The sequence below is a fragment of the Meriones unguiculatus genome, chromosome 1, assembly GCF_030254825.1.
Source record: "Meriones unguiculatus strain TT.TT164.6M chromosome 1, Bangor_MerUng_6.1, whole genome shotgun sequence".
In the NCBI taxonomy this organism is placed as follows: Eukaryota; Metazoa; Chordata; class Mammalia; order Rodentia; family Muridae; genus Meriones; species Meriones unguiculatus.
In genome coordinates this window covers 163,615,792-163,642,374 of record NC_083349.1, presented here as the reverse complement: position 1 = coordinate 163,642,374, position 26,583 = coordinate 163,615,792, and the positions used below count along the sequence as shown (strand labels likewise).

The following is a 26,583-nucleotide window of genomic DNA, read 5'->3' as shown; positions in this document are numbered from 1 at the left end:
GACAGGAGTCTAGCATAACTGTCCTCTGAGGGGCTCTGTCTAGCAGCTAATGGAGATAGATGCAGAGACCCAAAACAAAGAAAAGAGCTGAGCTTGGGGAGCACTGTGGAAGAGTAGTAGGAAGGATGGAGGGAGCCAGAGGGGCCAAGGGCACCACAAGAAGACATACAAAGTAATCTAACCTGGACCAATGGGGGCTCACACAGACTTAATCACCAACCTAAGAGCATTCATGGACTGATCCTAGATCCCCTACACATATGTAGCAGATGTGCAGCTTGGTCATCATGTAGATCCCCTAAGAATTGGAGCAGGGGCTCTCTAACTCTGTTACCTACCGTTGGATCACTTTCCTCTAGAAGAGCTGCCTTGTCACTCCCTGGTGGGAGAGGATGTGTTTAGTCCTGCTGTGACTTGAGATGCCAAGCTGGACTGATATCAATCGGGGGCCTCCCCTTCTCTGGAAGGATGGAGAGAAGGTAATGGAAGGAGGGGGGTGTGGGAGTGAAACTGAGAGGAGATGAGGGAAGGAGCTAAGATCAAGATGTAAAATGATTAAATAAATAAATAGATAAGTAAATAGATAGATGGGGAAAACAGTAAAAGAACATTTTCACAACCACATTTATTAAATTTATTTATTTATTTAACATTTTAGGAATGTGGATTCAAATCCTCACTTTTCCACTGAGTTCATTTGCCTTGGGCTAGTTAGCAAGTGTGTCTGGCCCTCAATTTCTTCATCTACATATTCAGATAGTCAAACGTGGAACCAAGAGACACTTGAAGCCTGGTGTGTGGCCAGTCTCTTGCTCCTGCCGCTTAGAAGCAGAGGAAACCTTGTACAGAGTGTGGCCTGGCTTGTGATGAGCAAACCCCCACTACCCCCAGCTTGGAGGAACAGTTTCGGCCTGCAAGCATGCACAGAGTCTGAGGACTGGGAGCTTTGAATGAAAGTCTGCATGGCTCACTGCCCATGGAGAATAGAAAGAAGCAGACTGCTTCCGTGGAAAGTGCTGCCTCTGGTCAGCATTTCTTGGGAGCAAAAGTCTTCCTGCGTGGCAGAAAAACAAAATATTTACCTTTTCCAGGGCTTCTTTATCAAGCAGTTCTTGCACAGCTAGAAGTTTGATGCTGTAAAACAAACAAACAAACAAAAAAACATTTAAAACAAGTCATTTCATGTCACCAAGCATCATCACACACGTCACAAAAACAAGAAATCTCAGGCCATCTTTCCATGTCACCTCCTACCTTAAAGTGACTTTTTTGTTTGTTTGATTTAAAATGACTGTTCCAAATATATTTAAAATGTTTCTAAACTCTAAAAGTAATCTTACCACAAGATTAAGTGCTTCTGTTTTCAGTAGAAGTTGAATGACAGGACACATTCACACTCTTCCTCATAATCCAGAAAGGGAAACAACCCAAATGTCCGTCAGCAGAAAAATGGACAAACACGAAGAGAGAGAGAGAGAGAGAGAGAGAGAGAGAGAGAGAGAGAGTGTGTGTGTGTGTGCGTTAAAAGGAAGGGTATTCTAATATATACAACATAAATCATAGATGCACCTCAAAGACATGCTAAGTGAAATAAGTTGTGACAAAAAGAGTGATTTCACTTACATGAGGTACCAAGGATAGCCAAGCTGGAAGAGATTCTGGGGCTGGGAGTGAGGGGAATGCTATTATCAAGCTATTATCAAGCTGGAATGGCATGTCCCTGAAGGATGAAGAAAAAGTTCTAGAGTTGGACAGTGGTGAGGGAATGTGCTGAAGCCCCCAAAAATGTGTGTTTAATAATGGTTAAAATGGTAAATTTTGTTACATAAATTGTGTTTATATAACAAAAGCATCCTTAAAGTGACTGATAATTGTTTCATGCAAAGAACTTGAGTAAGTTCTGAGGAATAAAGAAGTCAACAGTCACTCATGGTCAGTGTTACTCTTCACTCACAATCCCTTTGGTGGTAATGAGCAAAGAGTAAACATCACATATTGCTCATCAGGCACTGATGGCACCTGACTGTGTACATGAGGCTGAGAATGTGTGTGACTTTAGAACATGTTACCTGCTGAGGAGTTCGAGGCCGCTTGGAAGCCACAGTCAAATCAGAACATAAAGTGAGGTATACTGAGTGGATGAACAGACAGACTAAGGGGAGCCTGTCTCCACAGGCAGCACAGAAGGTTTCCTGAAGGGACAAAAATAGCCTTGCCAGGAGAGAAGATTGGAGGAAGGTTGTTTGCAAAGGGATATCCAAAGATGCCAAGAGGAGTGGGCAATGTTCCTGTTTCTAGGTTAGGGCCTGGAGCCTTGACTGTATCCAGTGACTGAGGTGACAGGATTCAGTAGTGGGACAATGCTTTCTTTATTAGACTCTCTGCTTCTGAGGCATGGTGGAACATGAGCAGATACAGTCAAGGATGCAGGCAAGGCCTAGGCAATAATGAGTACATGAGCAAAAGCATGAGAATTCAGACACAGTTTGGATAAGAGTGAGCTGTGAGTCACGTTATAACATTCCCTCCCCAAGGCTGATGTACCTATCTATGGTCACTGGTCATTGTAGTCCAAATGTCACAGGTTGCAGAGAGCAGACGTGAACCCTACTTGTCATACATATCTGCCTATGGGGATAATGCCATTGAAGGCTCACACTACCTTAAAAACTTCTTCATGTTCTTGACACAACTAAGCAAGTACATCCTACCAAATGCAATGCCTTCTCTTACTAGCAGATCCAAGAGAGGCAACTGGTGCCTTCAAGGCCTATAATAAATCCACCACCACCTCCCTCCACGATTCGGGTGCTAACAGACTGCCTCAGGGCATTCTCTCCACTAGCCATTGACTTCTCTCTCATCCACTGGACAGATTTGCTTCATCTGTTTCTTAGAATTCAGAGACTCTTTATGACCATCCCCAAGCCCCAAGGAGATTCTCTGGTCAACCAGAGGTGAAGGGTTTCTACTTGCATGTTGTTTCCCTCAGGGTACTCACTGCTCTCTTTAAAGGATTATTGCTGTGGTGCTTCCATTTATCCTCTCCCAACTACTGAAGCACTTTAAGCCTGAGGGCTCAGATGTCCTTGCCCATAGCTACTCTTGAAATGTCTACAACAGACATGTGTGAAACATTCAGGGAATATTTGCTAACCTCATGGGCCAAGTCACTTCAAAAACTCATACATTGAAGTCACATGTCAAGTTATGCCTCAGTTTCCCAACATGAAAAAACAATGCCTTAAGGGAGGTGCACTGGCAAAAGCTACTAGGCATGGTTGTATAGATGACTGTTGTTAATAAAATCTACCATGTGCTGGCTCAAAGCCCTTGATCCCTCCTCAGCACATTCTGACTGCCAGTGAGCAAAGCTAAGATTCCAAGTTAGCAATGTGGGCAGAACGTCTGTGCTAAGTTAGGAGGATCCAGTAACAGCTCACGTTACAAAAGCTTAAATTGCCTCTGAAATAACTACTGGAAACGTTTACTCCGGAGAGACGTGTTAAACAGATTCTTGTCCCTGACTGTGTGTGACCACAGTGTCTGATCTAGTGTCCAATATCAGATGTCAGCTGAGAAGTCACTGACCTCTTCTTCCCCATCCTCAAAGACACCACATTCAACCTACTGAAGAACACTAAAGGAAAGCTCTGGAGAAAAAAGATATTAAAATAACCTCCACCAACTCTAGGCTGTTAACCCCAGCTCTTTAGAACAGGGGTGGCATCCACGTGTTCCTCTCCAACCATCCCTGCCCCTTGCCACCTCCTTCCATGGGGCTTCCTTCCACTGAACTGAAAGTGAACTTCAGAATCCTTCTCAACCCCTAGCAAGCCATGGCCAATCTACTAAAGATGATAGCAAGCTCAAGCCCACTTAACGTCTGCTCTAAAACCAACACCAGCATTAATGTCATTGGGAAAAGGTAGAAAGAAATGGACATTCTCATACTTAACATCCAGACCCAAGATGGAAGGGCCGCAGAGGCCGGGGGAATGATGATGATGAGATGCTCAATCTAGACAGCGTGTACAATGGAGCAGGAGCAACACAAGTTAGTCGGTCACTGCTTTAGAGCTGGCTGCAACAGACCCTTCAGCAAGCTCTTCTCCTGAGACCTACAGGCTCTGAAGGCGTCCTCAGATGTCCAATTAGATGCTATCCCATTGTGCTATTTCTAATGTTGGGTGCTCCTCAAGTCTTGGATGTTTTTACCAGTACTGATGATATCCAACCTTGTAACACGACAGGTACTCCCTGAGAAACAATTTCACGCATATTTAGGGGCATCGAACCTATTTATCAAATTTTCCATTTGATACCATCCAACTTCTTACTCTGGAAGATCAGCTGACACATTGTTTTCAATTCTGCCCCACCTTCTGTTCCTCCTTCCTTCTGCTAACTTCACACATCCCCACTGAATATCTCCTACTGTAGAAACCACACCACGCTTGGGTCAGGGGAGGCACCACATGTGAGCATAATAATGCCCCTGCCCTCAAGAGCTGAAAGGAGCAAAGGTGCTGGTTAGGCTCACATGCTCAGGGGACTCCCCCGAGTTCCAGTGTGGCTATGAGCCTCAGAGCCTGTATCTGCAGGTGGCCTGGTACCTGCTGAGTATTCTCTGAGAGCAGCAGAGACAGGCATATGAACAGCACAACAAGCAGTCCTTCCTTCTCCTGTGTTCCACTTAGAGACGAGAGGGAAAGCACATACAATCGGCTGGCAGAACTGACTTGATCCAAAACAGACCATTTCACTGGCAAGCTCTGAGGACAAGCAATGCTGAGAAGCACCTAGAATACACACAATTAATTTTTGCCACATACGCCTCAAGGAGGCAGAGTGCTGAAGGGCAGTGTCATTTTTAGCAGAGCAACAGCTGGCAGGGTGAGGTCTCTAAGAGGATTAGGAAAGGCAGCAGGGAGATCGCACTCTCCCACAGTGAAGAAAAGTCCCACCATGTCAGGGGTAAGCCAGAGAGCAATTGCAATCTGGGTAGTTGGGGGCTACTGACTGAACAGTCCTCAGTAGCCCCTGAGGGCATGGACAAGAGCACTCTATAGGGCCTACAATAGTTTTTGTTTGTTTGTTTGTTTTAGAATTTCATACATGAGTAGTGTATTTACATCATTTCTACCCCTTGTCCTTTCCCTCTAACTTCTCTGAAGCCCCCCAACTCCCTCTCAGCCTCATGACCTTTAATGTTTATTGTCTTATACACACACATATGTACATATAAATATATGAGTTCATTGAGTGTTGCTCATATATATATGTGTTTAGGGCTGACTACTTGGGACTGGATAATCTGTCAGGGGGAAGACTGATTCTCCCTCTCTTAGCAGCCATTAATTTCATGTAGCTTTCACCTAGGGGTGGTATATTTTGCGATCTCCCCCAACCATACTGCATGATAACTGGTGTGTGGTTCTTGTTTAAGCAACCATATTGTTCAGCTCTCATGAGTGCAGCTTCCTGTCATATATAGCCAACACTATCTCAGAGCAGACACTCTGGCCCTCTGGATCCTATGAGCTTTCTGCTCCCTCTTCTACTATATTCCCTAAGTCTTAAGTGTAAAGGTTTCATAAAGGTTCTAACATGTTTAAGATTAAAACTCTCTAAAAACAGGCATATGTTCAGAGAGATTATATCCTAGTCCAAGGAAGACTGATAGAATGGCACATAATAAATCCATGAGTGACTTATGATGACACATGTATCGTCACATGGACAAAACACTTAATCCTCTCTTACATACTTCACACTACTGGGAGGCAGTGAGAAGCAAGGGTAGCCTTTGCCTCAAAGCACCTGATTCTGATGAAGGAACCAGACAATCACATCCACCACATGGTGAGCACCCTTCAGGGACACAAGTGCTATATAGCCCACAGAAGGACACCAGACAAAGCCAGGAGGCTCCTCTTTTTGTTTTGTTTGAGACAGGCTAGGCTGTATGTAACCTAGGCTGGCTTGAATTCATGATCCTCCTGTCAGAGCCTCCTGAGTAAGCACCATATCAGTGGAGTTTTTAATAAAATAGGAGAAATGAATGAATAGGAGAAAACCAAGAGAAACCTCACCTCAGTTATTAAATCTGGGAACTAGAGGGAATAAGTAATTAGGGAGGAAAGTAGAGATGGAGAATAGTGAATTATATCTAACATTTGGGTCTTGCGGCCTTGGAATGCAGTATGCGACAGTAACTGGCTGTAATTCTCAGCAAGTCCTGAGCTCTAGAATTGGACAAGGGGGTAGGAAGAAGGTGTCAAAGAAGGTAACTTCCTTAGGAGGCCAAACACAGAGAACAGCTATCAGTAGAGGCCCTGCACCATAACCATTTTATATTATTTTTATTTTATGTGTATTTTTTTTTTTGTGTTTGAATATGTCTATGTGCATCATGTATGCATACAGGAACCCGAGGAGGTCTAAAGAGTTGTAACTGACTGTTGTGAGGTTCAGTTGTAGGTGCTGGGAATCAAACCCAAGTCCTCTGCCAGAAAAGTAAGTACCCTTAACTGCTGGGTCATCTCCCCAAGCCCACAAGCCATAGCCATTTAAGAGATGGAAAGAAACACAGTATGGGAGTACACTTGGGAGGATAGGTCAAGAGGAATGTGTTCTCTGGGCCAGCTCATGCCACACAGTAAGATAATGAGTTTGAAGAAGCCAGCATGGGCTACAAAGTGGAAACTTGTCAAACAACAACAACAGAACTGGGAGGGCTTCCAGGAAATTGGAAGGAAGCCTGGAGCCCAGAGTCTAGGCCACACTTTGGACAACAAAGGCTGATTCCCAGAAAAACCCCAGGGATGGTGGATGCCACAATCCAGACAGTCAGTAGACAGCAGATAAGAAGGAGACATAGTCAGGTTAAAATCTAGGCAAAAGATATGTCTGTCTTCTCATCACATGGCTGGCCTCAGCCAAGAGGATAGCTCAGGGTTCTGCCCATTCTATTCTGCTCTATCCTGTTCCTCTTCTTTTTGCTTATTTAAAGTGTTTTTGTTTGTTTTATTTTGTTGCTGTTGGTGATTGATTTGTCTTTCAGTAGGATTTCACTCTATAGCCTAAGATATGACATGTTGCGTATCCTCATACTTGTTTGTGGCAATTCTCCTGCCTCAGCGTCCCAAGTGTTGGGATGACAGGAGTAAGCCACCATGCTCAGCGCCATCCTCTATTAAATCCTGTTAGTTTTGATCAGAGCATATGATTGCTGTTTGCATATTATGGCAGGACACAAGGGCTCCAGAGAGTTCAAAGAGTGCCCAGGGTAGTTTTGTGTTAATAAAGCAACCTTCCACCATCTCCTCTACAAGAAAAAAGAGGAATGTGAAGACTCTCCATTTTAAGAGCCCATGTCAAGCCTTACAGAGATCCTGGGAAGGCAAAATAATCCCAGTACATCTGTGATGTTAACTCCAGGATCCGGAGGAAGAAAAGCATGTTTCTAGCAATGGGAAGCAACAGCAGGCACCTGACAGGGAGCTTCCAGCAAGGGTAAGAGAAGGAAAGGGGTGAAGGTGCAACCACAGCCTGGCCTGGTGGACATAAGCCAGGGCCACTCTATTCAATATCCGTGTATAGTACTTAGGAAGTTGAACAAATTCAAGGTCAGAAGTGGTACCAACCCAGCTTCCCCTATTCCTCCCTTGACCTCAGAGGAGCCTCAACATGAACAAGGTCATGAAGAAACCGCCCTTGTGGTCTTCAGGAGAGGTCAAGAATGTGAAGGCAGACTTGTTTTCCCTAATGTGTAACTTTACCACCATTGGGAAACAGGAGTGTGAGCCTCTGCTGGGCACCAACTTCTCAGGAAGGCACAGGACCTGCTTTCCTCAGACACATCTGTCGTCACTGCCAACAAATATGCTGGCACCTCATTCTTCCCCACTGAAGCTGAATGTTACTACATATGTCAACTCTAGAACAATCTACATGCATTTCAGCCTGCATTCCCTGCCCTTGAAGAGTCCACAAAACAGTCAGGAAAAGGAAGGACCTTCTGTTTATGTTCCATTTTCAGGTTTTCAACCACTTGGGCTTATTACCATGATTTCTATTTTCTTAGAAATGTATTCAGCTTGCCTATATTTCCAAATTTTGAGCAAAGAACCATACTAGGACAACCTGTTCATCCAAATCTATGTCCCCTTCTTCACTCTTTCATGTCTGAGAACAAAAAAAAAATCTTTTTTCATCTTAGGCAATAGGTCTAGAGTTGTCCAGCAATATGGCTTAGTGAGTAAAGGTGCTTTATATCCGTTTGTGTTTGATTTTATCGAAACCCTCATAAAGATGGTAGGAAAGAAGTGACTCCATGAAGTTATCTTCTGACTGCCATACATGTGCTTTGAATATTGTAGTTGTATCACTTTCACACCCTCTTCCCTTTCCCTCCCCTTTCAACTTTTCCTGGGTCCCCCCCCCCCCCATACACACACTCCCACTCAAATGCACGACCTTTTCCTTGGTTGTTACTGTTACATAAACATACACATGTGGTTGGAGGTTTGGTTTCTTTAAAACTCAGTTATGTTATGTAAGCAGGTTCTTGTTTGAATCCCAAGTGTGAGATATGTGACTGCCTTAGTTTGTCCACAGCTGATAAGAGCCTTGAGAGAGGGCAAGTGATCCTTGGCAGCTAATGACAGCCTCATGATCTTCGGCAGCTGGAAACTGCCTCGTGAGGGGGATCGCCGTCTTTGCCAGCTGGAGTTAGTGGAATTCTGAGGACTCTGGGAGAGTATAAATACCAGAGCCCAGAGAGAGGAGAGCTTTGAGAAGATAGATGGAGGAGGAAGAAGGCTGCTTGTTCATCCTGCTGCGTTTGCTTTTTGTTGTTGCTGGACTGCTAGGTACCCTGACGACTGAGATTGGTATTTTCCCAAAGAACCTGATGACCCTAAGCAGCCAGAACTAACTCTAAAGAGGTCTATGTCCCCTTTTCCTTCTAACCTTCTTTCTCTCCTACCTAGGGTTGGGGGATTGGAAGGGAGGTAGAGGCTTAAGGAACCCCAAATAAGAAAAGAGTTTAAAAAATGGTGCCTACATACACATATAAAAACCTACTGAGTTCACTTAGCGCTACTCATATGAACACATGTTTAAGACTGACCACATGGGACTAGATAGCCTATCAAGGGGCTTGACTTTGAAGAAAGCTGATTCTCCCTCTCTCAGCAGCCTCTAATTACCTGTAGCTCTACATCTAGGGGTGGGGCACTGTGAATTTCCCCCTATCTGAACTGGCACATTGACTGGCATAATACAGGCCTTGCTTAGGCAACCATATTCTTGAGGTTTTATGGGCATAGCATCCCTGACATATCTAGGGAACATAATCTCACAGCTCTTGCAGTCTTTCTTTCCCTCTTTCCAGTTTTTTTTTTTTTTGCACTTATTGTGTTAAAGAGTTACCTGAATTGTTTCCATATCACTAAGCATGAAAACACTTTAGTCAAGGATGGCCTGAATATGCAATGGTGGTTTAATGAGCTTTTATTTTCAGTGCTTTTGGAGCCTTCTTAGCCTGTATGAGCGTGTTCTATGATGCATGTACAATAAAGGAATCACCTAATGACTCACTGCTCCAAATGTATCTCTGTTGCCAAGTGATACATGCCCATAGTTGGGTTTGTGGTTGTTTTTTTTTTTTTTTAATATATATATAATTCTAAAGCACCATAATACAGGGTGTAATCTGTACATTTTTTACTTTTTAAAATATGTTGTCCAATGAACAATTGCTGCAAACAGCAGGATCACTGGTACTATATGCAGCTTGCTGCTTATATAGGGTTGTCCTATGGACCTTGGAGATGGGCCTTTCCAATGACTACAAATATCACTCATTTTTTTTTCTTCCTACTTAGACTCCAGGTAGGTATATATGAGACCTTTGGGAAGAACCAGGGCAAGAAGGCCATGATTCCCACTGGCTAGGTCTCTATCTCCAAGGTACAGACTGAGGCACATGTGACTGAGGTCCTACGATGGTCAGGTTCTCTGGCTACTAGAAGTTCCACATCTCAAAGACATAGGACTTCATCAAGTTTAACTTTGGATAAATACAAAAACACAGCAGCCGAGAGTGGTCCATCCCAAAGGACTGGAGTCAGTTTGAGCTGTACTGCCTCCTGCTTGTGGGGTTTTAGGAACCTCAGGTGCTATGGGGAAGGTGGGAACAGAGTCCAGCAGACACTCTGTGGCCCTAAGCAGGGACTACACAGCTTAACTCTACATGCTGATCTGCTCACAGGGAGCATCCACAGAGGTGGGCGTAAGCACACCCTGCTCTGAGACGTTCTGTAGCCATTAAACCTTCCCTGGAGATCAGAAAACAGAACGAACTATTTGGGGGAGGCATAATATTCCAGACAGACAGGCAGCACAAAACATTTCATCTCCTCTTCACTTTAGGTTTCCATTGTAAGATTTGTGATTTTGTTTTTCCAGGTAGGGTCTCTCTGTCCTAGATCTGGCTATCCTAGATCTCAGTCTGTGGACCAGGCTGGCCTCAAACTCAAAAGAGCCACCTGCCTCTGCCTACCAAGTGCTGAGATTAAAGGTGTGCACCATCACAGCCCCAGCTTGGGATTACTTATAAAATTCAACTGTTCAGCTTTTAATCAATTCTATAGATGACATGTGTTACGATGTTAAAAGCCTGGCATGCAGTGGCCAGGGTACTTATCCAGAATTGACTCACTGGGACGTCCTTTCACTACACAGCAGGAAAATTACTTCTGATGCTAGGAACTTCTTGATAGCGAAACATTAGCAGTGCTCTCTAGGGCTACCAAGTTCAGTGCTTATAATAACCATTCCCATTGTAGTCTATTTTAAGCCAGAGCTGTGAAGACAAGTGATCAGCTGGCTCTTCTACAACTGCAGAACTCTCTAGTAAGAAGAACTAGAGCCTAACTTACGTGGCCCTTCAGATTTGTATGTTAAAACCCAGTAGCACTCAATGTAAGGTTGAGCAGTGGTTTATTATGCCATGAGGGATAGAGCCTTTAGACAGGTGTACCTTATTCTACTGTGCTGTAAAGATTCTGTATTTGGTAAAGATGAGAAGATACAGAAACTCTAAACTAAACAAATCTAGTGACAACCACGTAATCGCTTTGCATCTCTGTCACATTCTTGTCTGCATTTCAAATTTCTGCTTTGTTATAAAAACTGTGGCCACTCATCTATGATGCTATTGTAATTGTTTGGGATGTCATACAAGTATCATATAACACAGTAAGCTTAATTAGTAAATGAGCATGTCTACTCCCACTGAAAAACTGTTCCCCATCTCTCTCCTTCTACTCAGGCCTCCCTAGCCTCTGAAACACAATATAGAAACCAGGCCAGTCAGTTGCATTGCCTTAACATCTGTGAGTGTCCACATAAAAGGAAGAGTGTAAAGCCTTTCCCTTTAAATCAGTGGTCCTCAGCCTTCCCAATGCTGTAACCCTTTAATACAGTCCCTCATGTTGTGGTGACCCCCAACCATACTTCTTCATACTACTTCATAGCTGAAAATTTGCTACCATCACAATGTAAATATCTATGTTTTCCAGTGGGCTTAGGAAATCCCTATGAAAGGGCCATTCAGCCCCAAAGGGGTAGTGACTCATGGGCTGAGAACCACTTCTTTAAAAAACTAGACATGGGCAAGCTTAGTGAAAAAGAATCACCAAGCAAGGCAGGACACATGCTGCACCTCCAGTGTGCCTAACAGTTAGCCATGTTGTGAAAGCAAAATTAATAAATTAAAAAAAAATTAATCCTTAATTAAGCCACGCTGATAATCATTAAAGAGGTTTTTTTTTTTTTTTCCTTTGGGGGGGGAAGAAAGTCCGGTACATGCTTCTGTGGCTCTGAGCAGAGACTACATGGGTAAAATCTGCATGTTGCTCTGCTCTCAGGAAGCCTCCACAGATGTGGATGTTAGCACTCACCCTGAGGCTAATTCAGTGAACACAAGAAGGATAAGAAAGAATACAGCCTCACTGTTGACAGGGAAATGTTTTAGTGGTTTGGACAGATCAATCCAGCCACATCAGACACACAATCTAATCCAGAGCAAGGCCCCACGCTCTAACCCTGTGACCACCCCAGGAGAGCTCAGGGAGCTGCAGAAGGTAAGTCTGGTGCTTAAGGAAAAGGCCATGCCCAGAACACAATGCAGGTGAAGCAACAAGTGTTGATGTGAGAGTCATAGGAAGCACACAGGGCCCTCAGACCACTGTTACAGGCTAACACAAGTCCTGAGGACTTCAGAGCAGGAGACATCAAAGCCTGGCATCATAAGTGCTCTCTCTTTCTCTCTGTCTCTCTCTCTCACACACACACACATTAGGAGTAAATTTAGTTGGTGACTTTGAGTGGAAGCCAATGCTCATTTAATGTCCCCAAATTCCTAGTGCCCCTGAGAATTACATGGAAATCTACTCTGCTTGTGCTCCGTAATTGAAGCACCGGAGGCTGGATGGCAGTGTCCAATTTGGTTTCCCATCTATCTGCAGCTGATTGTTATGACTTACTTCCCAGAAAGGGTTCCTTTCAAATATTACTGGATACTCACAAAACACCTGGTCACTCATGAGCTCTGGCAGATATATCCAAGAAGATTAATGCTGCTTCTATGCCTGCCAACGTAGCTGTCCATTATGAAGGCATCATGTCAACTATATGGGCTTATTACTTAAGAGATGTGTTTATAAGGCTTGATCTGCCATAGATTTGTCTAATGGATGTGGGCAATGTGAACTGGGAACATGCTAGAAAGGATTTACCATTCTAGATGCCATTAAGAAATTTATGAGAGGTAAAGACGTCAATGCTAATGAGAGTTTGAAAGAACTTGATTCCAATCCTCATGAATGATTAAAAGGTTCAAGACACGAGTGGAGGAAGTAACTGTAGAGGTGTGAGAAACAGTAGATAGCAGGAATTATACATGGAGCTTGAGAGTATGTCTGAACTGCCATGATGTCACGTTAAGCAAGAGGTGAAGACTTGCTCTTACGAGAGAGCAGAGAAAGTCATCTCCTGAGATGGAACCCACAGCTGACAAAGGTGCTGTCAGAGATGTGAAGGGGAAACAAAGGTCTCTCAGTGTCAATGGAAACTCAACCGACAAATACATGATCATCTCTACCTTTCAAAGAAGTTCTGCTATGGGTCATGCTATCAGATAGTATCATGTTCTACAAAGAAATCTGAGAGAACAATCCAGACAGTAAACTTCACTGTTATTCTAAGAATTAACCCCAGATCCTGAGCAGTGGCCACCAGCACCTTATTCAATAAGCAGCATCATGTAAGGAAGACCTCCCACGACACCCAGAGAAGGACTACAACTCACTGCAGGCTCAAATGAGCATATGCTGTTTCCAGCACTGACATATTTTAACTACAAATGTGCACATTTAGAAGATTACATCCTATGGCACGTATACATTTTACTTGTACTTACGAAACCAAAGATAATTCTGCTATCTCTCTGCAGCAAGTCACCTTGCTGCACAGGAACCATCTTGGTGGATGCATGTCAGGAAGGCCTCAGATAGCATAACTCATTTTACCACAGACAACACAGCTTGAAGGCATCTTACACGTATGAACTAAGACACAGGTCCTCCTAGGATAACAACTTGACCATCACTTTTACTTGGACTTCCTGGACTCCAAAGTATATACCTGTGCTCTAAGTACAACATATTTTATGAGGTCAGCGTCAGAATGTGTGTGATTTTAAATAGACCTGTTTCTTCAAAACTATCAAATCTGTATGTAGGATTTATTAAAAATTAAAGCTCCTTTACCAAAATGAGAAGAAAAAAAATTCTAAAAGTTAAAGTACAAGATGTTGGAAAGGAATTAAATTATCAGGCCATTTTAAAGTGAGAAGTGAAATGCTTTCCTTAAACTAGAGTACTTTAAGAATGTTGTTGCCCAGTGGTAGTGGTTCACACCTTTAGGTGGATTTTTGAGTTCAAGGCGAACCTGGTCTGCAGAGTGAGTTCCAGGACAACAACGGCTACATAGAGAAACCCTGTGTTGAAAAAACCAAAAGAAGGAGGAGAAGAAGAGGACTATGTAGCAAGTTTCAAACTGGGATGAAAGAAAGAAGAAAAAGCATTTTCCTCTGACGCACAATGAGCTAACTGCTTCCTAAACACTCCTGTTTGCATGATATCAGAGCTGCTGTCATTAGGTCTACCTCAAAGATAAGGTCAGTACCATGGTCCAGGATGCCTCATGAGAGCAAAGCTCCTTCTTCCACACTCAGAGCCTAGGACAACAGAACCTCCCCTGTATCCTAAGCTTCTCCCCAGTGTCATATCCAACAGGGAAGGGATAAAGCTGCAGAACACCTGGGTTCTTCCAATCCAAGTGACTATGACTCAAGTCAGATGTGCCTACACTGGGCTCTCCACTCAGCATTATTCACTCCACATCCAAGTGAACTTGGGGACTTCTAAGGACAGACTTCCCCCTCTGTTCTGGCTTACTTCTATAGACTCAAGTCTCCCAAGCAGGATAAAATGGCCATTCCTGCCCCCCTGTCCTTCCTCTTACCCTCACCGTGCTCTTGTACCTTTGTCCAAAGCTCATCAACTGGAAATGACTTCTGAAGACCTGCTTTACATCCAATCACATTTCAGACAGCAAGTGGTACTATGTTTTCTACATAGGAATTAACAGGAGCGATCTACCCAAGCTGGAATGACATTCCGAAGTCCAGCTTTACATATGCTTATATTTTCAGGCAGGAAGTGGGTACTGTGCTTTCCACTTAAGAAGCAATGTGAACAACCACTTCTGGGGGCAATTTAAAACAACAAAAAAAAAAAGCCATCCCAGTGCTTCTGAACACCAGGACGCTCTCTATCCCCAGCTAGGCTCGCCACTGCTCTTTTCAGTTCATTGCCAACATTTTAAGAATGTTGTTCATTTTATTCTTCTAAGAAAACATAAACAGGCTTACCAGACCATTCAAGTAAAGATGAACTTTCTGCTTTCGAGCACACTGGGAATTAGAAAGCTATCTAACACAGCACAGGCTCCATAGTTCCAAACTAATGCTCCTGCCAGAATTCATCTGGCTTAAGGCTGACCTTTCCCCTCTTCTCAAAGCTGTTCTTCCTTTAGAACCAGATGAAATTTGCCCCTGGGTTTTGTCAGAGGCAATAGTCTCCCTTCGCCAACAAAAAGCAAAGTTTACTCCTTCCCTGTAAATGCAAACCAGCCAATAGGATTCTCTGGTCAGGGACTTGTTTAAAGCAGTGGTTCATGAGGTCACATTTCAAAGATATCTTTTATTTAGGTTTTAGGAATAAGTTTTCTACACAGCTTTTCTTTTTCTGAATACTTAGGAAATATATAGAGAAATAAGAGACCATGAACCATAATCCTGCTACCTGGAAATTAAGACCATTAGGGTCGTAATTATACATTGTAGACTTTACAAAAGTGAACATAGTACCCAAAGGGACTTGACATCCAACTCCACAGATAAATTGTTCAGCCATGTTCATTCATTGCTGCTTTATTCATAATAGCTAGAAGGAGAAACAGCATAAATATCCTTCAAACAACTAACAGACAATGACAATGTCATACATATATACTATGGAATACTATTCAGCTGTTGAAAGAAAGAAGGAAAGAAAGGAGAAAGGAAAGAAAGGAGGAAGGAAAGAAAGAAGAAAGGTAGGAAGGAGGAAGAAAGGAAGGAAAGAAAAAGAGGAAGGAAGAAAAAGGAAAAAATAATGAACCTTCTGGGTAAAAAATTGATTGGATTAGAAAAGATAGTATCAGGTGGATTAACCCAGACCCAGAAAGACAAATGTCACAAATTCCTTCTCATCCGAGTCACTTAACTCCAAATCTTGAGATATAAAAAAGATTCCTGCAGTAACTGCAGAAACCAGGAAAGCAAAAGGGGACTATCACTGGGGTGGGGTGTGGGCGAGAAAAAGAGAGGGAATACCAGGGTACAAGTGATCTGATGGCAGAAGTGAGCTCTAATTAGGGAGGAAGGAAAGAAGATGGTAAAATAATAAGTATATCTGAAAAGTCATAAGGAATAATACTATTAACTATCTACCTAAAATATATATTAACTATCTACCTAAAAATGTACAACATGTAAGTTTGTGTATAAATGTACATACATAGTTTAAAAAATTTTTTTCTCATCTAGTCTGAAAATGCTCCCTCCAAGAACAAAAGACCATCTAACAAAAACCCTACTGCTAGGTATGAAAAGGCCTGTTTTAAATTGTCAGTCAGGACTGTCCATGAGACTCCCAAAGAACACAGCCTATTATTGCCTGTACTTGCCTACCCCTCAGACAGAGAACATAAGTCCCTTCCCTATTACTAAAGACACCATGCCCTTCAGACACAGGGCCCAGGGGACCCTGAGCTGGAACTCAAATGAAAGCCTTTTCCCTGAGGACTAGCTTTTGTTATACCAGCAGACACCATATAAGCTTCCAGCTATGACAGCCGTAAACCAAAACGATGACCAGCAAAGCGTGGTAACACTAAAGGTATAATAGTGGCACTAATACTTTGGCAGTAACCAACAGCTCTCTAATTGGACTTCAGATTCCTCAACAAAAGGAAAATCATGCCTGGTACTGGAAACTTAGCCAGCTACCCAAAGTTAGTGAAGTCATGGATCTTGGAGGAAAACTTACAATCACCACTTTAGTAAAACAGCATAATCTCTAACTACATCCTAAGTTATTTGTCCTTATATCCACAGATAAGGGATAAAGTAGTCTTTATCCCTCATCAAGGAAACTTCTCTTTGCAACAAAGACCATTACAGAAAGCCAACCAATATGCATAAGTATAGAGCCCAGCCTCAACAGATATAGCTACAAAGTACTCCTGTATCTAAGGCTCTGAAAACATTGCAAAAAAAAAAAAAGGGACAGTAATACCGTAAGAGCTCCACTTTCCAGTGCAAGCAGACGTGCAAATTTTCTAATTAAGCTCACTGTGTTATATAGTACTTGTACAGCATCCAAAGCAATTACAGTAGTAATAACATAGATCACTGGTCACAGTTATAATAACAATGCAGAAATTTGAAAGGCAAGAATGTGACAGAGATACAAGACGCTTACATAGTTGTCAATCCTTAGTTCAGTGCAGGGCTTCTACAAACCTTTCCTCTGTACTAAGTACAGAATTTGCTATGTGACTATAGGTCCTAGGAATGTCAGAAGCTGTACCCATAGAGTCTCTTCAACATGACCTAAGCATGAGTTGAACAAGAACAAGAACAATAGGCATGCTATGGTAGAAAGCCCAGGAGGCCTCAAGAACTACAGGCAACTAAAGAATGTTGAAAGCTTGAGAAACAGTCTTCCCCAGGGAAGAGCACACCAATTGGTTACCCAATACCAAAAAGCCATCCCTGAAAATGTGGATACAAGTAACATTATATAAACTGAGCAAGTTGTACTTATGTATTTATAAATATGTATAGATACATATAGAGAGATGGGTGTAACGATGATTAATAGAAAAAAAAGAGGCCATGAATTTGAAAGAGAAAGAACAAGGAGTGGTGTACAGGAAGTTTGAAGGGATAGAAGGAAAGACGGAAAATGAAATAAGAACCAGGTTAAATAAATAAAAAAAATAATTTTACAGTTGAATGTGGGCTATGTGGATCTCTTAACCCTAGTGTTGGTTGTCGGGGTCAGGACAGGCAGTTAGATCCTAGAGCTCATTGACTAGCTAGCCAGCCTAGCAAAATCAATGAGTTCCAGACACATTCTATAAAACTGAAGTATTATACATACTGTTTTCTGTCATTTGTAATTATCATAAAGTAATATAAAGAATCACTAATAATTGGCATGGGATGTCATTAAGTATTTACAAATATGTAAATATATGCTATAATTTACTAAGCCTTAGTGGATAACAGGACTTTTAACTTTCCACTGTTCTAATCAGCATTGGGGTGAAGTACTTTGAGCAACATGCTTTCTTCATGACTTGAATAAACTGCTTCCAACAGAAAATTCCTGGGAGTACAAGGTCAAGCGCTATGTAAATTTCTGTGGTTTTTAATAACTTCCGCAAAATTGCTCTTCGGATTCTACTAGAATTTGCTAGGATTCCACTGTTTTACAATCTACCCTGGTCCTAGCTGTGTTTAGTAATTAAAAACACTATATCTGGAGAAGGGTATTATGCAGTTTAAGTTCACATTCATTTGGTCACTGGCTAGTCTCAATGCTTTCTGCTTTCGCTGCGTAATGGTGTCACAGGGGAGCAGCCCCAGAGATCTGCCTTCACCCCCAACCCCCATGAGCTCTGCTGGAGGATCCAGGGAGCCCAGCACATTTATGTAGAACAATCAAGGGACACCAGGGCCACTGCACCTGACAGGTCCTTGTGCCTCTGATTCCTTCTTTTATTAACTGGATTTATTTCCCTGGATAAATTAAAAATGCTATTAAAGGCCTTTTAAATTCCCAAATACTCTTGTGAGAAGGTACTGATATTCTGTCCAAAAAGTTTTGCGTGGGGCCCATCAGTTAAGGAGGACTAGAGTCTATTCTATGGACAGGAGTGTTTAGAAAGATTTGTTTGTTGGCTCAAAATTGGGAATAGCGGAGAACCTAAAGCTGAGCTCACAGCCTCCCTGTGGCTGTGGTAATAGCACACTTACTACAAGAGTGCCATGAAAGAATTCATTGTAATGGACATATATTGGGGTCTGTACAGAAACCTAGAAGTTTTCCAGAAGGAGAAGCGGTACTCCCCAAGAGATGTGGCAGGAACTAACCTGCTAGTATTTGCCATCTAGCAGCAACCCTAGCATCAGAAGGAGATCCCTTGCTCCCAGGATCTACCTACAATTCTGTATTCAACAGTGAAGGACTTGGACCCAAATCCCAGTCATCAAGACCCACAAACATTGCATGAATAGGCTTTCAGAATGTGAGAGAGCAAGCATCCTCTCAGGGAGCAAGGAGCACCAGCTGTGCATCCAGAGCCTGGGCTGTGAAACTGCATACCCTGGTTTCTGAACCATCTTCGGATAAGGGAATCTGCTCGGTCTCTAGTTCCCTGAACCTCTCTCTACATTACAAAGAAAAACACTCCACTTACCTCTCCTGCAATTAGTATCTGCTGCCGAGTCTCCATGCTGAGAGCTGCAGCTGAGAGGCCAGGCCCCTTAAAAGCAACTGCAAATGCCTGTGCTAAGCCGGTTTTTATCTAAAAGGTGTAGTGGGGGAGGAGGCGACCCAGAGTGCAGTTAGGGGGCTAGATGACCCACAGTGGGCAGAGTCACAGTGAGGACTGGAGCCAGGGACCTGGGTCTGGTTTTTGTTAGGCAACAGCCTCTCACCAGTCTTCAAAGGCATGAGCGCCAGACACCAGAGCTATGAATTCCAGCTGCTGTGTATGAAACTTTATCCTCCAGCCTGCAATTCAGTTCCCTTTGGTCCTCCAGTCTGCAATTTAAAATACCAAATTCGGGGTATTCAGCCCAGGCTCTGGCTCAGAAACTTATATGCAAATCACAGCCAGGCCTGGAAAAGTGCCTGGGATCCCAGCAGAATCTGCAGACCCTGTAAAATGGAACAGTCACATGACAGGGCCCTCTAATTTTATCTGTCCAGTTCCCCTCGCTTAGGGAATTCAGAAGCAGGTTTCTAGCAGACAACTTCAAAAGCACTTTCAAAAGAAGGGGGGTGAGGGGGAAGTCCAGTTCAGAGGCTCCTGCTTAAAGGTCAGCCAGGGCTAATTAGTCCATGGCAACTGCTGGTCTGGTCTGTGCTTTCAGAGCAGGACAGTGGTTCTCTAAGAAGGAAGACCATCGTTTTTGTTTTCTTTTGTTTTTTTGTTTTTGTTTTATTGAGACAGGGTTTCTCTGCCTAGCCTTGGCTGTGCTGGATTTGCTTTGTAGACCAGGCCTTGGACTCACAGAGATCCGTCTTGCTCCCTGAAGTGCTGGGATTTACAAGCCTATGCCACTGCTCTGGGACCATCATCTTAAGTAGGTCCCAGGTGGGGCTTTGGAATTTCCATTCCTAATGAAAAGTGAAGGGTAGGGCAGGTGCTGTCAGACTGAGTGACACTTTGAAGGACTTATCACTTGAGAACCTCATGAGGTTGTGACATCAGACTCACAGCCAGCTTTCATGAGGATGCAACACCAGCAACCTCTTCCAGACACAGCCAGTGGCTTTGGGGACAGATATGGGGCAAGACGAGACAGCTCCACTTCATTTTCTAGATCAACTTCAGTTGTTCATCTCTTATGAACACTGAATAATCAATTGTCATAGCCTGAAATTACGCCCAATTTGTTATATGATCACTTTTTCCTCCTTAGACATTTTTTCCATCTATCACTGTTTGAGGTCCACTGCACTTAACAGCTTTTCTGTGGCTTTCTTCCTCATCAGTCTACTTGTGTTCTTGACAGATTAGTCATAATCAGACCTACTTCTATTCCTACTCTATAACAGCTTTTTCATTCTTGATCACCTAGAGCCGATCTTTCTCAACACTAACACGGGTCAATACTGATGCCTATTCTGTCTGTGAAACTCTATTGATCCTTTCATGGATCCCGACATCTCTAGTCTTCCTCCTCTATCCTCATAGATCCATCCTACTTCCCTGGTTTGCTTGCTGGATATAGACTTAGATTCACTCATCCTCCAAGAAAACCCATGCCAACCAGTGTGCTGGGCACCAGTGACTAACAATGGAGAATTAGACAGTCTACCAGCTGGTGGACCTGACACTGTGGTGGAGAACATGCCCATAAATCAGCTAATTACACGAGTGATAATGAAATTACAAATGGGTCAAGTGGTCAACTGGGAGGTGCAAGAGGCTGAGGTTGTAACAACATGTGACTAACTGGGACTTGGGGCAGCAACAGCATTGTGAGCAGAACAGGCATTTACCTGACACTTCTTTTACAGGGGCCTTGAACGTCAGTGAACACAAGGACCGACCAGTTGTAAATTTGGCACTTTGCCACGCTGCCTGTCAGCACCTCAGTGACAGCAGTTTACGGCATCACCCACCACCACTGGGTACAGTACATTTCTACTGTCACTATATGTTGCATATTTTCCAATGCAACATGCATCCACTTTACAAGGCCTCTATCTTGTTTGTTCTCTGTCTGCCTGTCTCTCTGTTTGTCTCTGTCTCTCATGTCCCCACTTTGAGGCTGCCTTTCACCCTCCCCACTCCCACAATAAACCTCTTGCGTTAGATCTATTGCATGGCATGATCTCTTAGTGGAACATCTTGTCCCCCAACCAGCCAAGGGAAACTTTCCCTGCTTTATCATTGATGCTGTGACTCTGGGTATGTACATGTGTATGTAACTGAGATTCAATTCTATGTGTAACTTGTATTCAACTCTCACTTTAAATACATATATTTAATATAGATGTTAATATAAATATAAACAAATTATACATATATATTAGAAAATGTGTTTTTAAGTAGCAAACATGTGGCTCTCCTCCATCTTGGCTGGCATCATCTTTACTAACTTAAACATGTGCATGCCACGTGAGTTCACCATCTTAAAATGACCATGTGGTATAAAGAAACCATTGTGAAACCTTAATCCTAAAGAGCTCTCTGTTTATCAGTGTATTTCCTTTTAGAGTAAGGAAACAACAACAAGTCTCAAATGTTTGGATTGGTACACATTTTTGTATGGCAAATAGAAATTTAAGATTTTACTTGCTACAACATACTGACTACTGACTATGTGATTCAACACTGGTTTAGAATATAGTGTATACGGTGATAAAATTATAAGGATATAAAGGTCTATTAACAAAAGCTAATTAAGATATATGTCTGACTACTTATGTCTTTGCTAAGACAAAAGTTGTTTAACACCAAGCTGCAAGAAATTTCAAAAAAGTAACATGTTTGATAAATAAGGTACATTTGATAATCGAGATCTATAAATTCCTAAGGTCGACTCAGGTTCAGGGTAATATTTGTTTAGCTTCTTTGTCTTTCGAGTTCTAGCTATTTGGATAAACTAAGCCACACAAAAAACAATGGCCTATAATGGCCCACTATAAAAGGATTAGTTGTCAGTCTCTTATGAACTGTATGATTAAAAGTTTCATTTGATACTAGAAGAGCTTCAATTCAAAAACTGTTATTTTTAAAGCTAATCCTAACAGGGATAAAACAAAAAGTCCTAGTCTTATCAAAACTGGTAACGTATTATAAACTGTTAGAGACAATGAAGAAATGTGTTCAGAACTATACTTGTAGTCATGATAGGCTTGATTTCTCCTCCTGTATGTTTTCAAAGTTGAGTCTGAAAGAACTAGAAACAAGTAAAGTTTGTCTATTTAGACATACTTAATAGATAGATGGTCCTCAAATGCTTCAAAGATCTGCTGACTATCGCATTAAAAAGTTTAATAATAAAAGCTTTCCATGATAGACATGCCAGCTCCTGGCAGCACCCCTAATCTCCTCCAAAAAAGATGGATGGGCACAAAAGAACTCTGCTTAGAACTTCCTTTAAATGCAGCAAAGTTGACCACTGTGTCAAAAACTGTCCTTCACCTTAACTGATGACAGAAGGCTGTTCAAACTGTGGACAAGCAGGACACTGAGGTGTTGATTGCCCTGCTTTACCTAGACAAAGAAGGCCAGTCCCCCCAAGTTTCTACTCCACAGGAAAGTATATCAGATCTTCTGGGGCTGGGGGCCAACGACTGATGCTTCCCTGAAACCTCTACCTCCAGCGACCACAGAGGAACCTAGGGTGACTGTCCAGGTAGCCAATAAGTCTCTGTCCCTTTTAATAGAAACCGCTTGGTCAGTACTTCCTGGTTACTCAGGTGAAATGTATCCTTCTCCAGTTGATGACTAGGCTAATGATACGTTAGTCAGTTTAAAAGCAGCAACCAAGGCTTTGGCTGTCTTCTCAGGTCTCTTTAGGTGTAAAATCAGGCCACAGGCTTCACTCTCCTAGAGCTACTATGAGGTCTAGACAACAGTTTACCTTGTTACCAGATTCAGAAGAGATAAACTCACAAAACAGATTTCAATGTATCTTTTTACAATTCCTTTATTTAAAGAAACTCCCCTGCCCAAACTAATCAACCACTTGTGTCTCATGGTAAATACTTGGATAGAAAAGAAAGAAAAATAAAGGTGTAAACTTTATGGAAGCTCTGAGGATACAAAAGCTTAAGTTGTGAGGATCTAAGAAAGTGTCTTACTGTCTAAGAAGATGTTTTATGGTTTGTAAATGCAGGATATAACTTATGGTGGACAAATGCAAGTGATAAAGGTTAGAGGACACGAAAGTTTAAGTGGTGATAAGAAAGTAATTTAAGGTATATAAGAGAAATGAAAAATGCTTCAGACTTCTTTCCCTCACTATGCTACTGTTGTATTAAGACTTCAAAATTTAGCTGGGAGCTCTGGCTTACACCTATCCCAGCACTCAGGGAGACAGAGAAATCCTGTCTCAAAAAACAAAACAAAAAAACAAACAAAAACCCTTTATAAATTCAGAGTTTAACATTAAGCAACGGAGCTCTGATAAGCTATTAGTAGGTACCTCTACTATTATCATAGTCACAAACTCAAGATTTTGTATTTCCTTCGATTTTCTTCTAAGTAAGATTTAAAAATACTCATTGTGGCAGAAATGTCCATCTAATATAAATAGAAATGTATATGTATATATACTGTCTTCCGGAAGGAGTGAAGAAGCCCTGCTTTCACAGTCTGTAGTCATACTGAAAAGCAAGACCACGTGAGCTTTTGCCCCTCCTGCTCCATGGAAAGTTTGTCTTCCACTGAGCTTGCCTTAAAGAGTATTCATGCTTTGAACTCAAAATCATTTCCCAAGCTTCATCTGTGACACAAAGGTGTAAAAAAAAAAAAAAAAAAAAAAAGTCTATTGCCTTTTCTACAATATGGATTTCAGTACAGATTATAAACAATGGTAATGCCAACATGGCTAAAACTTATGTTTTTCTGTAAACTTAAAAAATTCTTGTATGCTTCAAGGAAAGATTTGAATCCTTTCAAGGGTCAAGTGGAGTGCAGATAAATACTCCTGTCAATCCTGTTTCCCCACCTGCCTATTCCACTTATTCTTGAGGGTGGGATCTCCCTCCCTTTTCCTGGTCCTGGGACTCCCCTCCTTCAACTACCAGGATCACGGCCTGAAAAGTTTCATATGTACACCTAAGAACAAATTCTCCCCTACATTTCTTAACTTTATTTTCTGCACTTATGTCCCAGCATTCTACCAGGTCCAGTTGTTCCCTCAAAATCTGCATTCTGAACAGCTTCAGTGTGGCTAACCCCAGATAGTACAGCCTCACAGACTGCTTCAACTAGGGCCTGCACTTCCCTAGCCCCACATGGCCCACAGAGCCTCAACAGCAAATAAAACAGCCAGCTCTTCTAGGACTTGGCCAGCATCCCAGGTTTCTTGGGTCCTCAAAGATATCATCACCCCTAGACAACAGGAAGCAGTCTAAAGAGCATGGCACCCTCATTCCTGCCTCACCATCACCTCTTCCTATTTCTTCACCTTTTATAAAAAACAAAGGGGAGAAATGTAAATCTGGTGCCTCTACAGCCTGCCTTTCAGCGGCTCAGCAGCTTATGTCATCAGTCTTCTTCACCCCCTGCTACCAGGTACAGTACATTTCGACTGTCACTATAAGCTGCATAATAACTCCTATGCGACAATCATCCCCTTTAAAACATCTCTCTGTCATGTTCATTCTCTCTGACTCCAGTCTGTCTCTCTGTCTCTATCTCTCTCTCTCTCATGTCCCCACTCTGAGACAGTCTTTCAATCTTCCCCCTCCCCATTAAAGCTCTTGTGTTAGATCTGTTATCTGGGTGATCTCTTAGCAGCACCCCCTGGCCCCCAACCTGCCAAGAGTACCTTTCAAGGCTTTATCCTAATACTTTTCTTCTGCCATCTCTGCATCCCTTCCAATGCATCATCTCTTCCATAATGATCACTAACCTTCAAGATCTCTCTCCCCACCAGAACCACCCAACTCCCTCCCCCTTCTCCCCCCACCCCTTTCCAGTTCTCTTTATTCCTTTTGGCTCTCTTATTTCCAGTGCCTCCCATACCTTCAACTACAGTGCTTCAGAGAACCTCAACCTCAACATATTAAATGAGTCTTTTCAAGCAAAATTATCTCAGAGCCTTGTTCCACGTCTTAGGTACCATTCAATCAATGCCCCACCACATGCACCATATCTAAGAAATCCCCCACACTGGCTAATTCTAGCTACTCAACCTCCTCCTCAATACATCTATTATCATGTTAAACGTCCCAAACCCAGAGCCATACCTTCCTAGTTCAAGAAATACATTTTGCTTATTATCACAAAAAAATGTTTATTATGACAGACTTTGACAATAGAATAAATTAAAGGATGACTGATAACATACTTGTATATATCACCATATTCATGTGTGTCCATGCCTCATGTTTATGAACTATAATCATGCTATTAACATATATAATAGATGACTGCACTAGCACATGACCATGCTTCTCCTGGGTCTGGACTTGCGCATATGCCTTGCTTGAAGCAACGGAATATTGGCAAGCATGGCTCAATAGAGGTCAAAAATGGATCCATTAAATATTCTTTTGAATTATTTTAAAGGTCATGTAATATTTTGTATGTGTATGTTCTACAATTTGTTATTCTCTATCACTGGGCACTTTTTCATTTTTACTTCTCCATAATTTATGGTAAATATATCTGCACATTTGTAGGCATTTTAGATATTTCCTTAATCTGGATTTAGAGAGTTACACTTCCTATCTTAAAAAAAAAAGTGTATGTAGTTAAGCCTCTTAAAACTCTGTGCCAAAAATGCAATTTCTAGCCTTTCTCCCACCAGCAATTCAGGGAAGTGTCTTTCTTAAGGCAAGCCCTGCTACAGTAGGTAATAAGGAAAAAATATCCCCTCCTTTTCCTCAGCATTTCTCACTGCCAAATTCTCCAGTGTGGCATGGCTGCTGGTAATTCTTCTGTGAGTGTTCTCTTATCTGTCCTTGGGCTGATTTTTCTATTAGGGTAGAAATAGTGGGGCTGGAGAAAAGGCTCAGTGACTAAGAGCACTGGCTGCTCTTCCAGAATTAACAGTTTGCCAGCACCGAATGGTGGCTCCCAACCATCTATGACTTCAGTGCCAGGGCATTCAACACCCTCCTCTGGCCTCCCTGAGCACAAGGCATTCATGCGGTACACAGACATGCATGCATGCAGGCAAAACATCCATACACATAATTGTCTTTGAAGACAGGAATGATTTTCCCTCTTGATTTACATAGGTATTTATATATTAAAATATGTAAACTTCCTTTGTATATATGCCAGCCAAGTTTTAAACACTGACTTCACGTTTTGTTTCTAATGCTTGGGATATACCAAGTTCCTTTCTAAAGGTCACCCGATCCACTATTCTGTCTTTTCTCCTATTTTCTCTGGTGTTCCATGCTCTAAAAGCCA

General features: G+C 42.3%; 1 protein-coding gene and 1 pseudogene across 1 annotated transcript in view; one reads left to right on the top strand and one right to left on the bottom strand.

Moving 5' to 3' along the window:
* Eepd1 (endonuclease/exonuclease/phosphatase family domain containing 1) overlaps positions 1-26,583 on the bottom strand; it is a 109,568-nt gene that overhangs the window by 44,204 nt on the left and 38,781 nt on the right. The window contains exon 3 of the mRNA XM_060371094.1: positions 1,083-1,134. Coding sequence (XP_060227077.1) covers positions 1,083-1,134 — 52 coding nt within the window. The remainder of the gene's footprint in view (positions 1-1,082; positions 1,135-26,583) is intronic.
* LOC132651451 (small nucleolar RNA SNORA70) lies at positions 9,747-9,845 on the top strand (annotated as a pseudogene).